This window comes from Mercenaria mercenaria, chromosome 16 (assembly GCF_021730395.1).
Source record: "Mercenaria mercenaria strain notata chromosome 16, MADL_Memer_1, whole genome shotgun sequence".
In the NCBI taxonomy this organism is placed as follows: domain Eukaryota; kingdom Metazoa; phylum Mollusca; class Bivalvia; order Venerida; family Veneridae; genus Mercenaria; species Mercenaria mercenaria.
In genome coordinates, this window is record NC_069376.1 from 28,929,945 (window position 1) to 28,953,332 (window position 23,388).

General features: G+C 34.2%; 2 protein-coding genes across 3 annotated transcripts; one reads left to right on the forward strand and one right to left on the reverse strand.

The window, feature by feature from the left end:
- Positions 1 to 477: 477 nt before the first annotated feature.
- On the reverse strand, positions 478 to 14,878 carry LOC128549564 (4-hydroxybenzoate polyprenyltransferase, mitochondrial-like). 2 transcript variants are annotated; one of them, XM_053526511.1, is made up of 8 exons: positions 14,698 to 14,878; positions 11,232 to 11,353; positions 9,102 to 9,268; positions 8,291 to 8,412; positions 7,309 to 7,394; positions 5,890 to 6,020; positions 4,278 to 4,466; positions 478 to 2,058 (listed from the first exon to the last, which is right to left on the reverse strand). In XM_053526511.1, the coding sequence occupies exons 2-8, from the start codon at positions 11,341 to 11,343 to the stop codon at positions 1,948 to 1,950; spliced, it is 918 nt and encodes a 305-aa protein (XP_053382486.1). In that variant the 5' UTR covers positions 11,344 to 11,353; positions 14,698 to 14,878; the 3' UTR covers positions 478 to 1,947. The 2 variants fall into 2 exon arrangements, with proteins under 2 accessions (XP_053382486.1, XP_053382487.1); XM_053526512.1 differs by lacking the exon at positions 14,698 to 14,878 and adding an exon at positions 11,493 to 11,667.
- On the forward strand, positions 11,873 to 22,940 carry LOC128549563 (cytochrome P450 2D14-like). The gene is made up of 6 exons (XM_053526510.1): positions 11,873 to 12,464; positions 12,792 to 12,995; positions 19,650 to 19,788; positions 21,086 to 21,351; positions 21,607 to 21,734; positions 22,424 to 22,940. The coding sequence occupies exons 1-6, from the start codon at positions 11,907 to 11,909 to the stop codon at positions 22,638 to 22,640; spliced, it is 1,512 nt and encodes a 503-aa protein (XP_053382485.1). The 5' UTR covers positions 11,873 to 11,906; the 3' UTR covers positions 22,641 to 22,940.
- Positions 22,941 to 23,388: the final 448 nt, after the last annotated feature.

Consider the following 23,388-nt stretch of genomic DNA (forward strand, 5'->3'; position numbering starts at 1 on the left):
GTGGGAGGATACCCCCTCCTGCAAGTAGGGTTTGGGGTATTACCACAAGAAATTTTTGAATATGTAGACCCTTGATACAGCCTTTGGTGCGATTTTAACTGAAAATCTTCTGTTTCAATTTCTAAATATTACCTAGATTCTTTCTAGTATTACAATATCCAAAGTATGACTGTCACTTCCTCTTTTTACTTTCAGATCATGTCTCAGGACTTGAATATGAGTCTGATATAGATTATATGTAGGTGTAATAAAAATAAATTCTAGAATCATTTCTGCTACAATAATATCTATCATGTATGTTACTTGAATGTTAAAATTTCATAACACAGCTCGATATTTACCCAAACTGTTATATCCGGATACGATTACACTTTTCTCCAGTTTCAACAATATATTTTACAAATTGTGATGATACGAAGACATTTAGCAGCAATTGGCAGTATCTGACATTGACGTTTACGGTTAAATGACCTCTTATTTAAATCTTTTCATAAAAAAGTTGTTTCGTTTCGTCAAAGCAGCCAAACATAGACGATCTACTTTCGATTTCAAAAACTACAAGAAAATACAATTTAATGTTTCGCCGATTTGTTTATTTCTCGAAAAATAAGAAATAAAATCATTTTTAATATCAGTAGTAACTAAACAAACCAGTAAGAGCTTCTTCTTCCGATAATTTATCCGTTTACTGACTGCAAAATTCAACCCACGCAAAGTCGTAGAAGCGTTGTTATAAACAGGTCACGCGTGTTCGCCGACAAGTGTCCAGAATGTAGTTAGGATTCATCCGCGAAGTCTCGCGGAAGAATTAACGTACTGCACATATCTTATTCGGGTCATTTAAAATGAAGCTGTCATAATTTAATTTCATCGATGTGGTAAACTCTTTGATAAGATACATTCCAATGCTTTCAGAGATACCCACTCAATAAAATACTAGCAGTATGTTCTGGAACTATATTTTGTCTTTCGCTGGATGTTACGCAAGCTTTGTAAGCCTGCGCAATTCATAAAATGCACAGCGCAATAAATTTGTTATTTGCGCAATGATTTTAAAGATTATTTTTTGAAACGGACAGGGTAGCAAATGGATAATTTGGCTAATAAGTTAATATGCAGTTTTTATTTGAATTTGTGAACATCATAATTTGCTATTTTGTGACAAAAGGGCATAAAATTCGTCACCATAATCATATGCGCAAATGTATTACCAAATCCCGCATAATTGTTATGCGTGTTTATGCTTAATGAGTTACCGCGGAACAAAAATACGTGGCTTTACTCGAGTATTGCACAATTACAAGTCATAAATATGACAGATTACATCGTATATTGGTCATAGCAAATAGAATTGACATAAATGAACTTCATTCGATCAATGAACTCTTTGAAATTAGAGACAATCTGATGGAACTACATCACTTCGCTGTGTTGTGAGGCCATTTAAGAACGAGAAATCGGGCGATAGCAAGGACTCGTCAAACGCTTGACAGCGTTTAGCCGACTCAAAAAATCATGTTATTGCTAATCAAATTAATGAATAACTAAATACTTTGTACACCAGTTACACATCAACTGACACTTAAAACGTTATACAGTTTCAGTAGAATGTTGTGTAAGATGCGTTAGTAACATCTAGTCATGAGATGTAATGAAATGTGTAATAAAATAAGCACTAAACTGATAGAGTCTTATCATGAGAGGTAACGAAACACGCTAGTCTTCTATTATGGTGACCCATTAGGGTCGAACGTTGTAACGTAATGTAATTTACACTGGCTATATAAAGAGGTGCAAGCCAGCAATATCTTTACACCGCGTCCAACATTTTATACTGTTAAATGCAGCTAGTGTAATGGATTGTCTCACTACGCTCTGTCAGCACATAAAATCCAAATACATTTCCTTACTTGGACCTTCTTGTCGCCAATGAAAAAAGATTCACAGCTACTTGATTAGATTTCCCGCCATTATCCCCCATAAGACTGTTAATCCGACAACAGAAAATGAGTAATGTTCATAACAAGATGCAGGGTCGTCGAGATCAACCGATGATAACTGAAAGTAGAAAATAAATACGTTTGTGTTACAATATATGTGTCGGTTAAATGAATTCAAATTATAATGACTGTTGAGTACTTATGGATAAATACATGTACATTATTTTACTGTGACCTTAGATCTACATATTTTTACTGCAGCGTTTCTGATATCTAAACGGTTAAAAAAATTCTTATTACTAAACATGCCAAACATACAGTCTATTCATATCTAACTACCCTGCAACTTTGTTTAAGGGTTTAAATGTAGGGATAACGCAGCAACATCGGCAGAATCCCGAGGGATTGTTTGATGCCCGAGCCCGGTAGTGGTTTATCACGAAATTAACATGATATAACGCTATTCTAGCATAAAACGCGTAAAAACTATTAAAATATATTGCCCATCAACGTAATTAATTTTCCATGAAATGCGTGGAAGTGTCTACATTGTTTTATCACGTTGACGTCATTTCCTTTCAAATATCTTATTTACGGCCGTAATACGTTTACGCTTTTCCACGGAACGCACAAACAAAAAACTGTTTGAGCGCGAGAATCTCACTGTAAGCAAAGTCAAGGTGACAAGAACAGCAGCTTTATGTTAGAATAAAACTTTCTAATAGGAACGGTTGCTGTTGAATATATAAAACTAGAAAAGTGAAATGTCCTGCAAATTGAATAAAGGGTATCATTACTTAACGCATAATTTCCTCAACATGTATTCTAAATGAAAAATCCATGCACATTTTCGTTTAAACACAGAAATCTTACGTCACGTCGATGTATTATTTAGCGCCATAAAGGCGTCGAGAAAGAGAGCTACAGTATTTGATCTACTATTTCATATAAAAGGTGTCTCAGAATCGAAATGATATAACGGAATACTGTTACACTCAATTCAAACACACACAGAGTACAGGTTTTCGGCGCGAAAACTAACTTATAAAACGTCTGTAGATGTCCTCGGGACGTGTTACTTTCCGTATTTTAACACTGTTAAAACATTGTTACGCGTTGACGTCACTTTGCACTTTCATAATATGTATAGAAACTGACTATAGCATGACCGGACAGGTAAATCCTGTTTCTAGGCACTTTTCGCACTTTTGGCTCCCTGGCTATACTATATTTTGGCGCCATTGTTACTTCCCGTATGCTGACACTGTTAAAACATAGTTAAGCATTGACGTCGCGTTGACCTACTAATAGTGCTTCCCAGTTTCATCTACTTGTTTAACAGAATCATGTATTAACATGTATTAACATATATCAGCAATACGAATCGGTTATACGCCGCGTGTATAATTCAATCGGGCTACACCCTCATGAAATTATTCCGCAAATCTACTTTTTCGATTTGATTAAACATGATTCTGCTTTATTATTTCTTAATTGTGTCGTGCATGCGAGCCCTAAATCTTATACCGTACATAAATGCCAGAAAATAAACATATAATTGCATTTTATGACTACTATGGTATAGACTTAATTTGAATTTTTAAAGTAGGATGACATAATTGCATTTTCTAACCCGATGTATTATGAAATAGGTTTTAGTTATTTGTTGTATTTTTATGGATTTAATGCATTTATTTCTGAATTTACATTGTTCGTCGAAGATGATATTTTCAAGTAGTCTATAAGCTGCTGTATTACGGATTTTCCTTGAACTGCGGCATAAGATATATAATTTACATCATTATAAAGCTTTTTTACATGTAGTAGCATCTTTAGATTTACAAGATATCTTGAACAATGTCGTATCAAATTGTACTTTTTCTGTTTTTGACAAAATTGTTTCAGATAAACAGAATCTACCAGCGATAGATTTCATACCTACAAAAACTTCTAAAGATAAATGGTGTGGACGGCTACTCAAGTTTGTATTAGATTTAGTCATTTGAAATTCACTGACTGAATATTCATGACTATGAATCAAAGCGAATTTATTTATTCAGATACAAAAACTGAAAAGCAACGATGCAAAATTATTCCATTGTATATTTTGTAATAAATACTGAATGCCTAAAAACAGATAAACAAATAAAATGTTAAAACCGAAGTTCAAAAAAGATAACCTGAAAAACGCCATCACTTCTCCTATGTTATATGAAATAATTTAGTGTCTTCAAAGTTCATTCTAATTCATTTCAGGTCGGGATCGAACACACGACCCCCTGCACTCCAACGGACGCTCTACCATTACGCTATCAAAGAGACTAAAATTTAATTTACCTTATGTGCTATAACTGCACCAGATATTAGAAGAAATAAGTAATACGGCCACGTTTGCTGACACATGTATCCAGAGATTGCAAGAGTTGTAAGGAACATACAACTAAAACCCCACAACCAGGTTCCTGTTTGGTTTCCAAACTTCAAAGTCGCAGATTTCACCCCGATTTTAATATCTGTACGTTTATCCTGGAAGTATGGGAAACAACAAAAGCCAAATCAAGAATATAATAGGGAAAATAAAATTGGAATAACGACTATTCAAGTGTTTTCGACACCTAAGTGCTAGACCATAACTTAGATATATAGCAAATAAACAGAAGTTTTCGGTACCCAACTCATCAGTATGTCAGTAAACAGTGACTTTTCCATATCAATATGTTTATTATATATTGTAGCATATGAAATGGAACTTCATTTGACGAAAACGTGTGGGAGTCCTTAGAAATACAAGATGGCTTACAATCTGGCCGCCAAATATAGGAAATTTAGTTAATAAACATAATTTGCCATTACGTTTTTATTGTAAACCATTTACACAATATATGGGTGATTATCATTCACAGTATCGGGTTAGAAAATGTAAATGAGTTGCGGTTTAAGTATTCTCTCTGAGCAAAAATCACACAATCAGACAGGAAATTCTACTTGATGAATATACTTTCGTTTTAATTCATAAAGGAATTGTAAAGATGTGGCGAAAGAAATTACTTGTCATGAATGATATGGAAGGGTTTTTGTTTTATTTTAAAGATATAGTTAGACTAAATTTCATGCTTGAAAATATTTTAACTAGTACTACACAATATACATGAAAGAAGCATGTTTGAATGTATAAACAATATTGTACATATCCTTAAAATAATACACACTAACAGAAGTTAACATCGTATGAATATTTAAAAATCCGAGAAAAACTAATGGTATTTTTAAATGGATATTACTAGACTATTATCTGACGTTGGTCGCACTTTAACACATACAGTAAATTTATATTCTTTGCCAAGTTATTTGATTCGGATTGTCTATGATTCTAACACGACCAGCGAATAACCTACATACATGTAGAGCAAAATCTATCTCGGGTTATTCTGCAATAAACCACTCGCGTGCAATGACGTCATCCAATCCAGGTGGGTAGCACGGTCTAAAAAGTAGTTACCATTTTTTCTAACACTGCTGATACTAGAATGTCGTGTTAGAATCGAAATAACAAGTTCCCAAGTGAGATTTATCGTAGAATAACCCGAGTTTTTCGTTCTTTTGCGAAACAATATATTACCCAGGCCTACGGCCTTCGTGATATATTCTTACGCATAAGAACTCAAAACACGGGTTATTCTACGATAAACCCATTTTGGGAACTTATTATTTCTTAATTAAATCAGTCTCAGATCACAACATTCTAGTGAAGGTTGATCATACCACATTTTTAGCATGAAGCGGACCTTTTAATTCGTTCAAGTCCCGATTTGACGGACAAGATATTTGTTTGTTTGACTACCAGATGCGTTCTCTTTATATTCACGTTGGTGGAATGATCACCCAATACATCTTTCTAAGTATGTGATATGCATTACAATCTAGGGCGGTGTATCTTTTTTATACTAACCTGGCAATTATAGATTGTATATGACACCGTCCAGTACAGTACACCTGATATATACAGAGGTGAAGCACGCCAATCCAGCTCTCCTATCGAAGCAATCCAGCCAATTAACACAGAAAAACTACAGCTAACACCTATGATGATAACGGGTTGTGTTACAATAGGCAGGAGGTTGTTCATATTTACATTTGTATATATTTGTAACAAAATATGCTTGTCCACAACAAAGGAAGGGACTGAAAATTTGTAGTAGCAAATTCTGTACATTTATCAGTCTGTATACATGTATTTCAGGAGTGCAACCCAGAGAATATTTAGACTGTCCATATGAAATAGAGAAAAACCTGTTTTTAAGCATATTGCCTACACCAGTCCTGAAAATATTCACTCTTTACAGAAACGCAATTTTCTTTCCGGGCGCTTCTGGAATTGCAGCCAGCCACCACAAGGGATACCAAAATGGGCGAGTTGACTTGGGGACGAGTTGACTATAAATCGTTAACGGAGAGAAGTTAAGCTATTTCCACAAGAGTCTTGCAACGGATTATACTGTCTAACAATACAGCTCAGAGCACCTGTACATCACTTAAGAAAAAAGTGTCTATTCCATTCGAAACCCTGTGGAATTCTTCATTCACCAATCAAAATGTACAGTTTTAATCAGCTGTTAAATGATCTTCATCCCAGATATTTACCGGAAGTAAAGGTGAATACAATATCAGTCTGCGGCCGGAAAAATCACAGGGAATTTGGTCGGGCGAATACGGAGGGTGCAACAATTGCTTGGCCTGCTGGTCCTGTCGATACTGCTGTATAATAATGCTCTTGTGTGTAGATGCGTTGTCATGAATAAGGCAGATGCCCCGTAATCCAGTTTGTAATGTTTTCAAACTTATTTTAAAACCTTGTCCCTATTAAATTTTCAAGTAATACATAAATGATATAGTCATGTCTCATCCCCTGTGAAAAATTCGTTAAGCCTCCTTTCATCTGCATTTTTATAGATTTTAGAAGTTTGTAGCAACATTGCACCCTTTGGGCATTTTGTTAATTGGTCAAAAGATGGGGTATCCACCTTGCACACACCTGCGCCGTCGTCAGAATTTCACAAGCACTTCCCGATGAAATGCCCACTGATGAGCTATTTCGGAAATTGTATATCTTGAGTCTTCTGCTACAATGGCTGCTACGACGGCAATGTTATCAGTATACAGTATGTTGTAATTTTTCAAGTTCGAGTTATTTTCCTAAACCGCGAATAGGCCTACATTTCTGCTGTTTGTACTAGATTCCTTGAAAACTGTAGAAGTTACCGGACAAGGATTTCGGACGGAGGGACAACGTGTGTACGGACGGGCGAATGTACAGCTACATAAATAAATTTCTGTAAAAATACAACGAACAGAAAACGCATGTACTTACCTAAAACAATTTCTGGAAAGTAAATGAATTTCTTTGAGATCGGATATACTGACGAACAAATCGAACAAGCAACTAGCAACCATAGACTAAAACAGAAAAAGAATTTGTACTCAGTAGAGAATTCATCAAACGCGTGAAGTCTTTTTTATTGTTGTTTTCAGCAAAACCAAAATTTTACCCTCTTTGTCATAGGATCCATATTAAACTTTCATAATACGTTTGGTAACAAAAGTAAAACAGTATGAGACTTTTTATAGCATATACTTTTGAAAAAAAAAATAATTTTAAGTTTCTTATTTTCATACATGAATATCCCCTTAAAAAATAATCATTTCGCCACAATATCAAACAAGTCAATAATTCAAAATAAAGTTTCTTCTACTATCCAGGGCTTGAAATGAAAAATTGTTTTAGATTTTGTGTTGTTAGTGTATAAACTAAAACAGATATTTGATCAAATAGTGTTTTAGAGTTTCCATTTAAAATGCATTTCCGCCGATGAACTGATATGCAACGATGGAAGCACTGAAATTGGCCTTATAGCTTGTTTACGTATATCAAAGCACGTTTGTGAAAAAATAGGCGTGTAGCACACAACGTTTGGATCATTTGCTGTCTATGAAACGACAAATAGAAGTTAACATCAATTACATCTACATTTCTGCTCTTACATGCTGAAACGTTCTTATACATTACGTGTGGCCAGAAACTTTTAATCTGAAGTTATTGATGACAAACCACGTGTTTAGTGTTTTATGACAAAATTTTGTGTTTTCTAACAGTTTGGTCTTTAGATTTTGGTACCAAGTATTACCATTTGAAAGTGACTATAAAGCAGGCAAAACAGCACAAAAGGATTGCAAAATATTTTTACATTTTAGAAAAGGTACAAACATAAATTTAACTTCAAACAGAAAGAAACCTACTTGAAAACTATCATTTAAGTACTATATATGTTTTATTTATACATATGATGTTTTACCATTGTCTCTTAAACTGCAAAAGTAGTGCTATGCCAACAGACAAACTGAAGACAAGTAAGCATGCTGCCTGTTTGTATGTTAACTCTCCAGTTACCAAAGGACGACTTTGAGTTCTTTTGACCTGGCGATAGAATAAACATAGAAAAGATATCCGTTTAGAATAAAATTATCGAATTTTATGAACTGAGAAAAGTAGACCTGTAATAGAAAATTCAAAGAATCATTTTATGTAAAAGATCATGGCAACTGCAAAAGCGAAAAAGTGTAAAAGTGTCTTTTTTTTCAGTGAAAAATTTCAGTTTGGTGTATAACGAAGTGATTGATTTATGTAGAATGAGCATTTCTTTATCTTGACTGTGTTTGACTAACAAAATCAATATGCAAGATTCAAATTCAGATCATTTCATTTCAATGGTAGTAGGATCTTTTGAAACATTTTTGTTCCTAAATTTACAATTTATATCTTGTTACATTCTGGCCCAATAATAATTTTGAAATATTTTTTTTTGTTCCTAAATTTACATGTTTTACAAAGGAGTGTGACTTCATGCAACTAAGATTTAACAAACGTCAAAATGGAAATTTTGTAACATTTTGGTGTACAGTATAGCTGGAATTCACTATAGTGATAAATTCAAAACTAAATCAGATATTCAGAGAATTTACGATGTTCCTAAAACTAACATTTTAGATGTTTGATTATAGAATGATATACATTTGTACTACCAATGGTATTGTTTTATGTTTATTGTTTTATGTTTCAAAAAATCGCAGAAAATACTACACAAAACAATTACATTTCATTCGCACCTTGACGTCTATCGACCTGTCAAACATGTCATTCAAAATAAGACCTGCACCATGCAGAATAAACGACTCCATAACGAAAACCAATAGAAGGTATCCATCTGGCCAATGTCTGGTAGTTCTTGACAATTCTATGCTCCATGCAGTAGGCCAAAACACCATCACATTTACTGCGAAAAATATAAAACCACTTGCTACTAATTTCGTCATTTGGGTAGACTTCCACTGGAAGAAAACTAAAATATGAGACTCCATACAGTAGGGACATTACTCCTAGATAAACTAACATAAAAGTAAAAGGCAACATTTAAATACTCTTAAACATACTCCAAACAGAAGGCAATGGTTCCCCTTTTGTTCACCTGACCTTGTCCTTTGGCCTTTAATATATAATTGTTGAAAAGTAGGTAACAATTCTGGATTGAAGTGTCCCGAAATAGAATTGATATTGTGAGGCAAATGAGCTAGTGTTACACACCTTGTATTTCAATCTGATAATGCATTTGAATGCATTAACTGATTTGGACTGAAACAACAAATATGTCTGCTGATGACAAGGCGGCTGGTAAATCGATCTCAGACTCCTGCGCCAGATAGCAACTGATATGGCATCTCAGTATGGCGACCCGAGATTAGTTCTCAGTTTGATTCATCTATCATTCTAGTTAGCTCTACAGACATACATACAGACAGGCAGACATACATATATACATAAGCACAGACAGACATACACTAAACAAGTGTATTATTATCTTCTGTCAGTTATTGTCACAGTCTACCTAATGGAAAATAAATGTATAAAATGTCGATAAATGACCTTTAAGAAAAAAAACAAAAACAAATTTAATTTGCGATTCAGTCTTCTGGAACGTAGTTAACATTAACGATAATTGCACACAACTTTCATCCCTGCGAATAATTTTACCTGCCGACCGTATCAGTCAAAAAACAGCAATTAACTTAATCAATCTACCTCAACTAGTCAAGCAATACACCATTGATTTACAACAGCAAATATCTCATAATTCGTGAACCCTAAATTCTGACATCTTAGTTTAAACATGTTGACAGGTTTCATTATATCACCAGGAATGAGAAAAAAGACTTGTGTAAACTGTTACCATGTTTAGAAGACATGCATCAAATGTAAAAACCAGTTGTCTGGCTTTTGATTGATTGATAATGTGTCTTGAGTTTTGATCGATTGATTTCTCCTAAACTCATTCATATATATCTAGTCGGAAATGCAAGCATATTTCGTTTCAAACAAGCTCCCGCAATGTATCAGGAAAATATATCTTGTATTTTGTATTGTGCATTTTAAAATTCACAATGCTTCTTAGAAAAGCGATTCTGTTTTCCGTCTGTTTAGTAAATTAAGACAAATGATGATTAATGTGTACCTGAATATTCCTACCTATGGTCCTATGCTCCGGGTAAAATAAAATAATAATAAAGAAACCTATTCATCTGTTGTGGAGTCATTAACTATTTAGGTTTTATATGAAAAAGACTTGACAAGAAGCCTGCTTGCATAGGCAAACAAGTATTATATCTTCGAGATATTGCTTTAACTCAATGTATTAAAGACACATGTAACTCGTTCATGCTGTCCTCACTTGTTTATGTCACTTTTATTGACATCCGTACTATTATTTAAAAAAAAACGATATCAGTAATCATCGCGTGGTCCATTGCCTAATTTACCCAAATCAAGAAGAATTCAGTAGCGTATGAATTGAACCACGAGCTGTTTAAGATCCACTATCTGAACGAGCCAATGATAAACAGAAACAAGGGTAGGCGTTGATCTACTAGAAGCACTAATTTCAGTAGCGCATGGATTTCAAAAACGGTTAAAAATCCAAGTATCTGAACGAAGGATCATGGAAAGTCAGATGATAAACAGAATAAAAACAAAACGGAATAAAAAGGGTAGACGTTGATCTACTGGAAGCACTGAGTTCAGTAGCGCATTGATTGAACGGTTAAAGATTCAAGTATCTTAACGAACGAATGGTAATCAGAATAATAGCCTGATCTAAACCTTTGCTTACATTTTGGTAATTTTTAAGACAATACAGGACATATCAGTTTAACTAATCTGTTTAATATGCAAGTAACTGTACTTACATGTTGGATCGTGCAGTCTCATGATTTTCAGGTAAGGTTTCACTTTCACCGGAAACATGTCCACAAACTTCTCAGCATATCCCATACTGATCACTCTCTCCGACTTTCCCATATCTGTCTGACTATAAAGATATAACATATTTGGATAGATATATAATCCCTGTACGGTAGTCAGTAACAATGTCCTGTGTTATTATATAAGTTCATTTTAACATGACCAACATATTTCAAAACAAAAACAAACAAAAAATCTCCACGTACCACTGCGGGTTTGTTACTTTAATCACATTTTCGCGGATTTTGAAAATTTTATTAGATATTTGCTTTCTTTCTGCTCCAGTTTATTATTTTGCAAAATGGAATGTATGTTATATGAATCTTTCCTAAATTTACGCGAAAATGTAGAAAAAAATGTTGACAGAAACAAAAAACATATGTATCACACACGATTGAAACTGTTAATGCATTCCCTAATTTACCAACAAATACTTACCCCAATCTAAATCTTGTTAAATGTAGCTTACGCGTTATTATGAATACATGAACAAACCCAGCGATGATGCGTGTAAAGTAGACCAAGCCGTATGATTATAATAGCTTTTTCGTAAATATCACGTTACCGTTTATTTAAGATAATATTTAGCCACGCGTCTTATGTGAGTGGAATATGTAATAATGTTAGTGGAAATATTTTGTGTTTTACTTGGTATTTTCGCTGTTTACTTGTTTTTTGCAAAATGTAGACAAAATGCAACGACTATTGATGGACCTACAGGATTACCACTTATCGGATGTGTTCTAGAATTCGGACATGAAAACATGCATTCGAAGTTCTTGAATTATGCGGAAAAGTTTGGAGAGATATTTCTTGTGAAAATGCTTTGGGAAAATGTGGTTGTTCTGAATAGCCAACAGTTGATAAAAGAAGCATTTTCTGATGACAAGTATAAACAACAGTTTAATGACAGACCAGAAGCATTTTACGGAGAACATTTTTTGGTTTCTAGTCAAACTGTTGGTTCAACCCCATACGGCTCAGCTATTTTTCACCGAAATGCGAGAAAACAATTTGTTCAATCTCTCCATGCATATGGAACTGGAGTACGAGAGTTTGAGGAACAATTCATGACAGAAATTGAGAGTTTTGTCACGGAAATGGCACGCAAAGATGGCAAAGTTTTCGATATTCAAGAGGATATCAAACACACACTTTCAAATACGGTTTCGATATTGGTAAGTATATTGCATTTTGAGTGCAGTTGGAGATATTTATGGATAAAAGCAAGTTTGTTATTAAAACAAGAAATGCTTAAGTTACTAGAACTAATCCAATAACTTTGCTGCATATTGCCTTATCACTCAAAATATTTTTGTCGGCTCTAACGTTGAACTGACACAGTTATATGTCATACTGCGACTTTCCAGCTTTGATGGTGGAGGAAGACCCCAAGTGCCCATCCGTCTTAAAATATTTAAAAGGAAATTGATATTAATGGCATCACAGTCATGGTACAAATATGGTCCAGAATTGATATGTGACAATTAATTTTGCTTTCGCAGTTGCGAGGAGAACCGTTGCAAGACTCGGATCTAGATATGTTCTGGGAGCACGCAGAAGGGGCAGACTTTTTCCTGAACGCTAACGTCAATGTGGTAATGGTGGCACTTCCGGTCCTTCGATTTCTTCCCGGAAAATATGGCCAACAATATCGGCGAGCCAGGAAAGCTTTTGGAAAATTAGTCGAATATTTTGAAGATATTAAGGTAAGTTCAAACCAAATTAGAACTGCAAAATGTATCTAGAATGGACCTCTTTATATTTTATCATGGTATGGTTTGTTTTTGTTGGGTTTAACGTCGCACCGACACAATTATAGGTCACATGGCCACTTTTCAGCTTTGATGGTGAATTATTTAATAACGAGCGGGCAACTGGGTAGAACCACAGACCTTCCGTTAGCAAGCTGGATGGCTTCCTCACATGAATAATTCAATGCTCCAAGTGAGGCGCGAACCGACATCGGCGAGGGGCAAGTGATTTGAAGTCAGCGACATTAATCAATCGGCAACAGAGGCCCCTATCATGGTATGGACGCAATGATAATTATCATTATAAATATACAAAATCTATATCATACTACCCCAGTGGTAGATTATGGCGAGTAATGTAAAACTAACTTCTTGGAGAGGTGGCATCGCCCTAAAATTCATTATTTTGAATAATAATAAAATCAGTGAAATAATCATTTAAGAAATAATTTATAGCAAAAGAGTTTTTTATCAGTATTTATGCACGATGGACGGTTATACGTCGGTGGTCGGTGGTCGGTGGTCGGTGGTCGGGCGTAATAATTTCACGAGGGCGCAGCCCGAGTGAAATTATTTGTACGACGTATTACCACCCGAGTGTATAAATAGTGTTAAAACACTCTTTTGCTATAAATTATTTCTATTCTAATATTCCCTTAATCTAAAACAGTAGATAAAATATAGTAGCGCTCTTTCTTGGTCGCAACAAAAACACCGACGTCACTGCACGTTAACGCGACGTCATTCTAGCGTAAGAGTGTTTTAACAGAGACAAGCGTATTAGAAATGGAAGTATAGAACGCAGCCAAGCTACATTACAGCAGACTCGGTTTGGTTGGGTCTGTTAAAGAGAGGTTATGACTTGATCTGTGCAACACCCTCACGCCTTCTAGCACTGGCTTAAGCGGAATTCTGTTATAGAAAAGCTGAATGTACTCTATGATTTCGAAAGGACCAGAAAGTATAATAACACTCAAAACCAAAGTACAGGGCGATTCACGGCCCTTATTTGAATGCTGTTGTGGTAATTTAAGACAATTTATTTATTTGAATCTTCTATTTTAAATAATTTTCAAGTCTTTAAAATAAGTTTATTTAACAATAAGCAGGTATATAGATCAGTAGCTAAGCGTGAACATAAATTGAGCACACGGGCATATACACTTTATTTTTGATCAAATATAACAAAAAGAACAAATTCAAAACCTAAGTCACATATTATCAGACAAACTTTTTGATAAATATATTTTGTTAGTGTTATTGCATTTATCACAATCAGGTAAAGATAGTGCACATGTGTGACGAGTCGGTCGAAAAAAAAACATCAATTGGAAGCTATTTACGATCGAGGAGGAAGAGCCGTGGTGCTCTTCCAAATATTGTTTGAGGCATGTGCGGGTACCTATCCAGAGAAAATGAAGAATTCTACACATAAGTGAAGATGAACTCACATCGATGACGGGCAGGTGATATGAAGTCGAGGGCATCAACCGCTCGGCCCCAGCCCCCCGCCCCGCCCCCCCCACCCCCCCATTTACAGTTCATTTAGCGGTAAATACAGCAAAGTTACAATGCGATAGAAATTATTAACAATTGTTCAATAGTTTCGACCAGGTATATGAAAAAGTTAGTAGTTGATACTGCAAAATATACTTACATAAGCAACAGTTTATAAAGCCATGTACGCACGCACTTAACACTTAATACGTAGAAAAGAATCTATTATCCATGCTATTTTAAATAATATTTTCCTCATTGTACGGGTATATTAACCCATGCGATTTCCTTTTTGCAGTCCATTAATGGTTAAGCATCTCTTTACATGAAAAGAAAAGGAAACCGGCGGTAAATTATATATAATAAATCTTACTTAGCTATCGGTGAAATAGAGGATGTTGCACATATTAAGTGTATAGCGACAGTAGTTGGAGATTATCGTATAAATGGCTGTTTATGAATTGAATAAAGATAGAATTTATTAAATAATTCATTCCCATTCGTTCGTAAATTTGAAGGTGTACAATAGGTTGCTTTACAATAATTTAATGTTACACATCAGTGATGACATATTAACATATCTTTCTGAATATTAACACAACAATGTTTGACCCTTTTCAAGAGCAAGTATTTTATGACAGTCGATTTATATCTTTATGATTACAAAACTTTTGTTAGCATATAATATTATACGGGATATATTCCACAAGCCCTAGTATCATTAAATGTTTTTTGTTGTTGTTTTTTTTCAAAGTATCTTTAAGTCTATTTTATCTAACTCCTTCTGCATAAACATGTTTTCATCAAACTTTTGTACAATTAGAAGTACGTCCCCTTCAATTTGTACGCGGTATTTACAAAACCATATTATCAATCTATGTGATAAAAGATTATCACATGTGTTGTCTTCATATATAAATAACATTTTTAAGAACATTCTTGCATAAAAACTACTTTTTTCACTGGATCCGCCCATGTATTAACGAGAGAAAAATCGTGTGCAAACAAGGCAATTCACGTGCTGTTAATACCCGATTTTTATTTTTGAAATGCTTTCCCAGGGACGTATATGTAATTCTGCGCAGATTGACATCTGGTATCTGCGTCTTGTTTCATTCATAAAAACCTCTTCTTGAAGCATTAAAGATGCCATCTAAACCATAGAATGTTTTAATGTATCAGTAACTAACGCCAAATGCGCTGCCCCCAACATTGTTCGTGTTTCTTCCCTTGTTTACTCCCCTTTTAGAACTCTGCGTCAATTCAGATTTTGTAGACAACCGTGAATGTTAAAAAGTCGCGTGTTTACCTGTGCGATTCTTTGTTTTTAGGTATCATATTTATGATTTTGGTAAGTATCAGTCGGTATGTTTTTATCTAATTTCTCGAAGAATTTATATAAACAGCTTGGAAACTTGACATTACGTTCGTACTCATCCGTACTCCAACTGCGTGTCCGTACTCAATGTAACTCGAATGTAAAGTTATTATTCTTGAATTGTGATCGTTTGTTTTGTGTATTAACGTCTGCAGAAGCCCTTGGGATATGTTTGTGACCTCGACCTTCGGTCTCGGTCACAAACAATCCCGCGGGCTTCTGCAGACGTTAATACACAAAAAACGTGTATTATCCCTACATTCAAACAAACTTTCTACGGGTATAAAACCATAAATATGTTACTTCTCTCCATTTCCAATTATTGTTTGTCTGATACACCATTGCAAGGTTATCAGTGAGTTATAGTGTTTTTTAATGGTACGGATTTTTTTATGATTTATTTTGATACAAATAAGTCGTAGTTTTCATTCTTCAGTTGCGATACCTGTTTACTGGAAGTGGGTGCTTTATGATGAAATATGATTAACTTTAACCCTTATCCTGCTAAATTTCTATAATTTCATCTTTCAATTTGGACAGTATCATTTACTATTAAAAGGGGTGCTTACCAAAAAGGTACTGACTGAATGGCGACACTGACCGCAAAGACAGAACCAATCGTGTCCAGCACGATAAGGGTTAAAAAATAACTATCTATACAAAAGTGATGCAAAACATGTATACATGTATATGTAATATATTTGTTATATGTCTTTAAATCTATACCAGTACATGGATGGGGCACTGATAAAAGCATATGTATATACAAGTATGGAACTCTACTATATATGTATCGGTAAAATGGAAAAGGCTTATTCTTTTAAGATTTAAGGTGGAAAAGTAAGCATGTTCACCAGCCTAGTACACTTTGCTTTCTCGAAATATTCCGTCCGATTTAAAATTCAACGTCAAGCAGAATTTTTTTCCTGCAAGTTCCTGACCCACCGTTTGTAGGAAGACAAAAGGGAAACTGTGTCGTTTGTCACCCTCTACTTAGACTGGCATCAGTCGTTAGTACCTTTTAAAATAATTAGAGCTACTAACATGTATCTCTAGCATAAAATTCTCTTTAATAGAACTTTCTGAAAAAAAAATACAGTACATGCATCTCTTATTTCTGACTTAGAAAAGGCTTTAGCGTCATTATGAAGAAAGAAATAAACATTATTATTTCTTAATTATTTAAGAACTCCGTTAAGTTTCACTGGAACCTGAAACGTCAATATTTTCCCATATCGGGTGTGTGACATAATTTGCGACGTCAGTTTCATGCATGTCGTCGCGTTTAAAAGTTCTACAAGGCCTAAAAAAAATCTTTGTTTCCGCCGGGTAACATGCTCAAAAAAATTAGGGTAGGTAGGTCGGAAATTTTTTTTTTTGGATTTTTTTTTATTAAGGGAGACTTTTCGGAAAATTATTTTTGTGTCAAAAAATGAATACAAATAAGGGGGTTATGCCTTTAGAGCATCAGTAAGTTGATTTCTAACATCACTGACCATGTTTAAAGCATAAAAAAGTGCAGTTTTACAACTTTTTGTTAAAAAGTTGAAAAAATTATTCTCCAAGGCCATAAAAACATTTAGGGTCGGGCCAAAAATTTAGGGTAGGTCGGGATACCGGAAACGAACAATTTTTTTTACGCCTAACGAAGATATTTTCAATTTCACCCAGGCTTAATCATTTTTATAATAATTTTAGGTGTAGATACGTATGTAATAAAAAGATTTTTAGATTTGCATCAAGAAATATGCACTCGTTCTTTCGCGGAATAACATTGCGCTCTAAAAGTCGAGCAATATTTCCGCTGCAGAACTCATGCATATTTCTCGATACAAATCTAATAACATATAATTACAGATTACTTGATCTCAACAGACTTTAATATGTAAATATAATAATGTAAATATATCTTTAAGAGCTTTAATGAATGCATATTTTCAATAATTAGCGAAATTATTGCGTACTGATGACAATGTGTCGTTTTGACGCTAATGTATTGATTGGTGCATCGGCAATTCTTCGGCCTTAGTATGTGCGACGACATTCTATTGACAGAAGCCGTATCCGAACGAGGATTCGTTGAGGTTTGATCTCTACTTATTGGTTTTCAAGATAATGGATTTACAGCTGATCGTTATATGGTACAACGCATATCCACTCCAGACAGATATAATCTTAAAGTGGAAATGCATTAGTGAAGTACCTACCAATTAGTAGCTCATATTTCGGTTATTTCTCTGATCGGTCATGATCTGTTCAGTGGCTTCTCTTTTTAATATAAATCTATTGCCCTTATAATTACATGTATAACAGTTAATATTTACTTCAAATTAAACCAAATACAGCGTTACTGTTTTAAATGGATGTAAGAATGAAACTAGTACAGAACAGGATTGAAAATTAAATATTCAAAAATTGTGAAGCGGACTATTCATGTACATATAGGTACATTAAAGTAAGTCATGTACCTTAAAATGTGAATAGCTTTTACCTTTTGATATCTTATACATGATATACACCAATTCAGGTTATTTATTTAAGTTCAATAATATGATATTTTAACGATTAAAATAAATAAATTTGCCCTTTGACTGAGATATTTTAACAATTTCCCCTTTTTGGACCTCATATCATTTTTTCTTATCTATGTATTTTGAATGTCTATAAAATGTAAATGAATAAATTTTGTGTCAAGGGTTATATTTGATCAAGGTCATGAATTAACATTTTAGAAATAGTTGTAGATATATTTGATTGAAATAAATAAAACGTAGTTTCCCTTTGGGGCCTCTTTGTTTTTGGTTGTTTCAAGCCAACAAATCGTATATGTAGTCCTTTCCTGATCCAGAGTACTTTATATTAGTTAGATACAAACTTTCATGCATTCTTCATCAGAAACCTCTTTTCACGCTCATACAGTAAATATCTAATTACGTCACTTTTTAGTAGGTATCTTGAGAAATAGGAGTATTTTGGGGTAAACTGTATATTTGTTGATACCATATGGTTGTTGGCCTATGTTAGTAATAAAGTTTCAAAGTTTCAATGTTTATTAATTAAATCCAGAAGGTCATTAGACCCATGTGGCACAGATTAGCAACGTCATACAATTGGTTACGAATTTGAAATAAGATACACAATGATACCTACTAAAACCAAAGAAGTATAAGCTATTTTTATAGCTCTTTGCTAAAACTAACATATCTATCGCAATACTTTGCAATAATCTAACGTATACATTTTGAATAATGATGTAATATGTTATCCATGTTTAGACAATATGAATCATTACTATATACTAGATATATTTCAATCTAAAATAAAACCTTTTTTTTCAAGACATTTTTACCTCCCTTTTTGAATTGGAATAAAAGGAGGTTCCAGGGCAGATAGAGCTTGCCTCCTCCCCTTGTAGGATTTGGGATCACTTAAAGTAAATTCATACAAAATTTGGTGCTTTCTTCACAAACGGGAACATCTTTGCCATTTTTTGTTCCATATCTTATTCGCTATTAAGATATGTAATGCTTTTTCATAAATATGCTGTTGACCTGTCACAAAAAAAAAACCAAAAAAACAACAAAACGAAGTCTTATGTAAACATATTCGAATCTAAGCAGGTCAAGTACTTGTAATTTTGAATTGCAAGATCGTCACCTTTATGATGCAATTTGTTGACAGTTTTCTTGAAACATTTTACTTGAACATTCAACAGAATCATGTATTTATTGCAGAGCAGTTTTCAACCGGGTAAAACAAGAGGACTGATACAGTGCTATCTTGAAAAAAGGAGACAGGAAAGCATGTCTGGTCAAACAATTTCCTTTACTGACGACAAAATTGTTGCCCAGCTGTCGGAAGTAGTTGTTGGAGGTAAGTATGTTAGGTATGTAAAGCTGCGATTTCCATCTTGTAGCATTAGATGCTTGTAAACGGTTCTCTTCTTGAAGAATTTCCGATGAAGTGCAGATTTTCTAACAAAACTGACAGAACTAGAATCCTTTGAAATGATTTCCACATTCACCCAGACCATCTTTAACAATAAGCTGTAATAAATGCGCAAAACAGCTACAATATTTGGGCAATTGATTAAAAGTTTCAAAGTCAGTTTCAAAAGTCTCTGTTTCATCACAGAATGAATTGACTGCCTTTTTTTCTCTCGTCAGGTTGATATGTCTCTTCGAAACCTAGCTGGCATAGAAAAGTTGAAAGCTTTGATCATGATGGCTGCATTATCAATAACAATATTTGAAATCTTACAGTAATCAGATTCCAAAGCAGGCGATACTCTCCTCCTAGTTGAAGCGATCTTTTCCGCAGCATGTCTGCCTTTAAGCCTAGAGCGGGCTAACATTACAAATTTTAAGTGCCATTAAACACACACACACTTAGCAAATTGAAGTTGACTTTTGATCTGACCTTGAACATCTGTGCATTTCTTTTGGTTGAGCTTTGGTGTGAGATATTTTCGAGGAGCACCTGGCTGGTATTTCCTATTTGCCTTGTCAGTACTGACTTTCAAACACCGAGAGTAGAATAAGATCCCCATCAATGAAAGACACCAGTGCCTCTGTTATCATTGTTCGTCTTGGATCTAAAGAATTTGTTAGTTCTTGTCCTGCTTTTTGGTCTGCTGCTGGTTTATCACACATTTTTGTATCTATTGATAAATATGTACAATTAGATATTAAGCAAGGCTTTTATCGTAACAGCAGAGAAATGCTGATTAAGTCCACATTGTAAAAACATACAAGGCAACTTGTCTTAAGCATTTTTGAAAACTTACATGGACAAGTTTGAAAAATGTTCAAAAATGTAGACTTAGGGTTAAAATCCTTGGTATATTGATAACTGTTATATTTTACATTCTTTTTTTATATTATAATAACTCTAGGGGCAAAATTTTCTGTCTTAAAAACTTAGTATTCAAGTTTTACAACACGTGAGCGCGAGACACTATCGTTAAGACACGTTTACTCTCCTGTTAAAACACTCCCGAAATGTGACAATTAAGAAAACAGTTTTATGCTAGAATAAAATAAACAATTTTATACTTTGTCATTTCTATAATTACCGGAATTTAATCAAGAATTGTTAATAACCTATAACTATTCTCAACAGCGCTTAATATGTACTAAATAATATAATACCAGTTATCATTAAAATTCAGGAATCCTTACAATACGGTCAATGCTAACAGATTCTTTGCTGGTTCTATTAAATCATCCGGATGTTCAGACAAGAATCCAGAAGGAACTCGATGTTCATATTGGACGGGACCGACTTCCGGCTCTATCTGACTTAGAGAACTGTCCATTTCTACAGGCCTTTGAAATTGAAATGGAACGTTATTTGAATGCTGTACCATTGCTGTTACCCCATCTCTGTCGAGAGCACGTGAAATTAAGGAATTATGACATTTCTGCAAATACAACAGTATGGACGTTTCTTAAACTACAAATGCAAATTTAAGTTCATTAAACAAAGTTTTACATCTAACAATACTTTCATTCTGTATATATTTTAACGTAAAGCGGGGTGAGGGGAGGTGCGGTGAGGGTAATCTTCGTTCGTTACATTTTATTTTATAGTCATAATTAATATATCATATCGTCTAAGTTTACAATAACCATAAGTTTTTAAGGATTTACCTGATTTAAAATGTAAAATGCTTTTCCATTTTTTTTGCAGATTATAGCTAATGTTTGGTATGTACACCATGATCCGACTGTCTGGGGAGATCCCTGGAACTTTCGACCTAAAAGGTTTCTTGATGAAAGTGGAAGACTTCTGCCAGGCGATCACATTCTCCGAAAAAGGTCATATTAATTGCAATGATAATTATAACGATCGAGGTGTAAATGCTTAGCTGCAGTAACACATAGGTAGCATGTTCAAATCTTAGTTTGGAAATGAGTCTTCTGGATTTTTTAAACATGAAGTAGGGAGCTGATATTAGGAATGTTTATTATTCTTCTGTTCAGATAACTGATTTAATACTATTGGTTATTTTGTTTGTATGCTTTTTTTATGGGGGGGGGGGGGGGGGAAAGAGGCCGGGGGGGGAGGGGAAGGGGGAATGGGTGGTGTTGGTGGATGATGGGGGTCCTTTTTCGTTTGTTTGTTTTTTTTTTGTTTGTTTTATATTTAGTTTTGTTTCGTGTTTTAGTACGTATACAAGGGGCCAAAATAACAAGACAGAAATCCTGGATAAATATATTTTGCCCGAGGTTAATTATTTGGTATGTTTGAGCACTATTCAGTACAAATAGACTTTGATTGTCTCTCGAAATCCTCTTAAGATTTGATATAAAAGGTTGATCGAAAAAATGTCCTCGTCATTGAATACTCACCTCTATACAATTCATGTTAAAAATTGCAAGTTGTATGACACATCGTCCAAAGCCACTACAGCAAATAAAAAGATGCATGACTTAAAATGATGCTATATCGGATGGTAAACTTAAGATTTGCTGACTACAACTGATTTCTGTTAAATGTATTGCAGTGTTTTGACATTTGGGTATGGCCGGCGGAGTTGTCCTGGAGAGCTGCTTGGGAGGACCCGAAACATGCTTTATATTGCAGCGATACTACAGCGCTTTACCTTGGAATTTCCACAAGGTTATAACGTAACGTGTGATCCACGACTGCAAGAGGTATATGAAATGAAATTTACAATCAGAGCAAAACAGTTTTTGTGCTGCGCAAAAGAAAGAAGATAAAACAAAGATCACGACGGGTAGAAAGAATACTTCCATGGCATTACTTTCAAAATGTTGTCGTATTTGTGAGAAAAAAAATCAGTTTCAAATCTGATGATAACTGAATTCTGGTACTCGTTTTAGTGCTAATATATAACAAAAATAAGAATATTTACTCGAAAATTTATTATTCACTATGAAAATTGTCAACTGAGATTTGATCAGCATGGATCAACTGCCTTCCATAGTTTTCTTTCAGATAACAAATTATAACAAAGTGGCATCGTTTACCAAATTATGACAAAATAAATATTACACGTATATTTCTTTATTCTTTATATGATAGCAAAACCTGTTCCATCAAACAAAATTAGTTTTACTTTTACTTTACTGTACATCTGCAATTTTTAAGGTAATGTTCTATATGTATGTGATTTATTTATCCATTTATTTGTATACATTGTTTTGCTGATGAAAAAATAACTGTCTCCCGTACCCGCTGAAAACAACAATGCTAATTGTGCTATCAATAAAATTTAACTTAATTCGGTCATAGTGTAACATTGTGTTACTGACAAATAAATGTTACAGTTGTTGTTGGTATTGCTGCTGCTGCTGCTGCTGTTGCACTTTGTGATGTAAAGAAACATGAAAAAATAGTCAGCGTAGACGTTTCTAATATATTTTTTTGTGGTTTTCTTATGAAGTAGAATGTCTTACCTGGGTCATTTGTATACTCAGCGTCACTGAAAAGTTACCACCCTAATGG

Excerpts from the sequence above, each read along its gene's own strand:
- LOC128549564 (XM_053526511.1), bottom strand. The coding sequence starts at position 11,343 with ATGGGAAAGTCGGAGAGAGTGATCAGTATGGGATATGCTGAGAAGTTT. Across the intron at positions 9,269-11,231 it reads GAGACTGCACGATCCAACAT|TAAATGTGATGGTGTTTTGG; the intron begins GTAAGTACAGTT and ends TATTTTTCGCAG. Across the intron at positions 2,059-4,277 it reads GTGCAGTTATAGCACATAAG|TTATCATCGGTTGATCTCGA; the intron begins GTAAATTAAATT and ends TTCTACTTTCAG.
- LOC128549563 (XM_053526510.1), top strand. The coding sequence starts at position 11,907 with ATGTTAGTGGAAATATTTTGTGTTTTACTTGGTATTTTCGCTGTTTAC. Across the intron at positions 19,789-21,085 it reads GTCGGAAGTAGTTGTTGGAG|GAATCCTTACAATACGGTCA; the intron begins GTAAGTATGTTA and ends ATTAAAATTCAG. Across the intron at positions 21,352-21,606 it reads ACATTTCTGCAAATACAACA|ATTATAGCTAATGTTTGGTA; the intron begins GTATGGACGTTT and ends TTTTTTTTGCAG.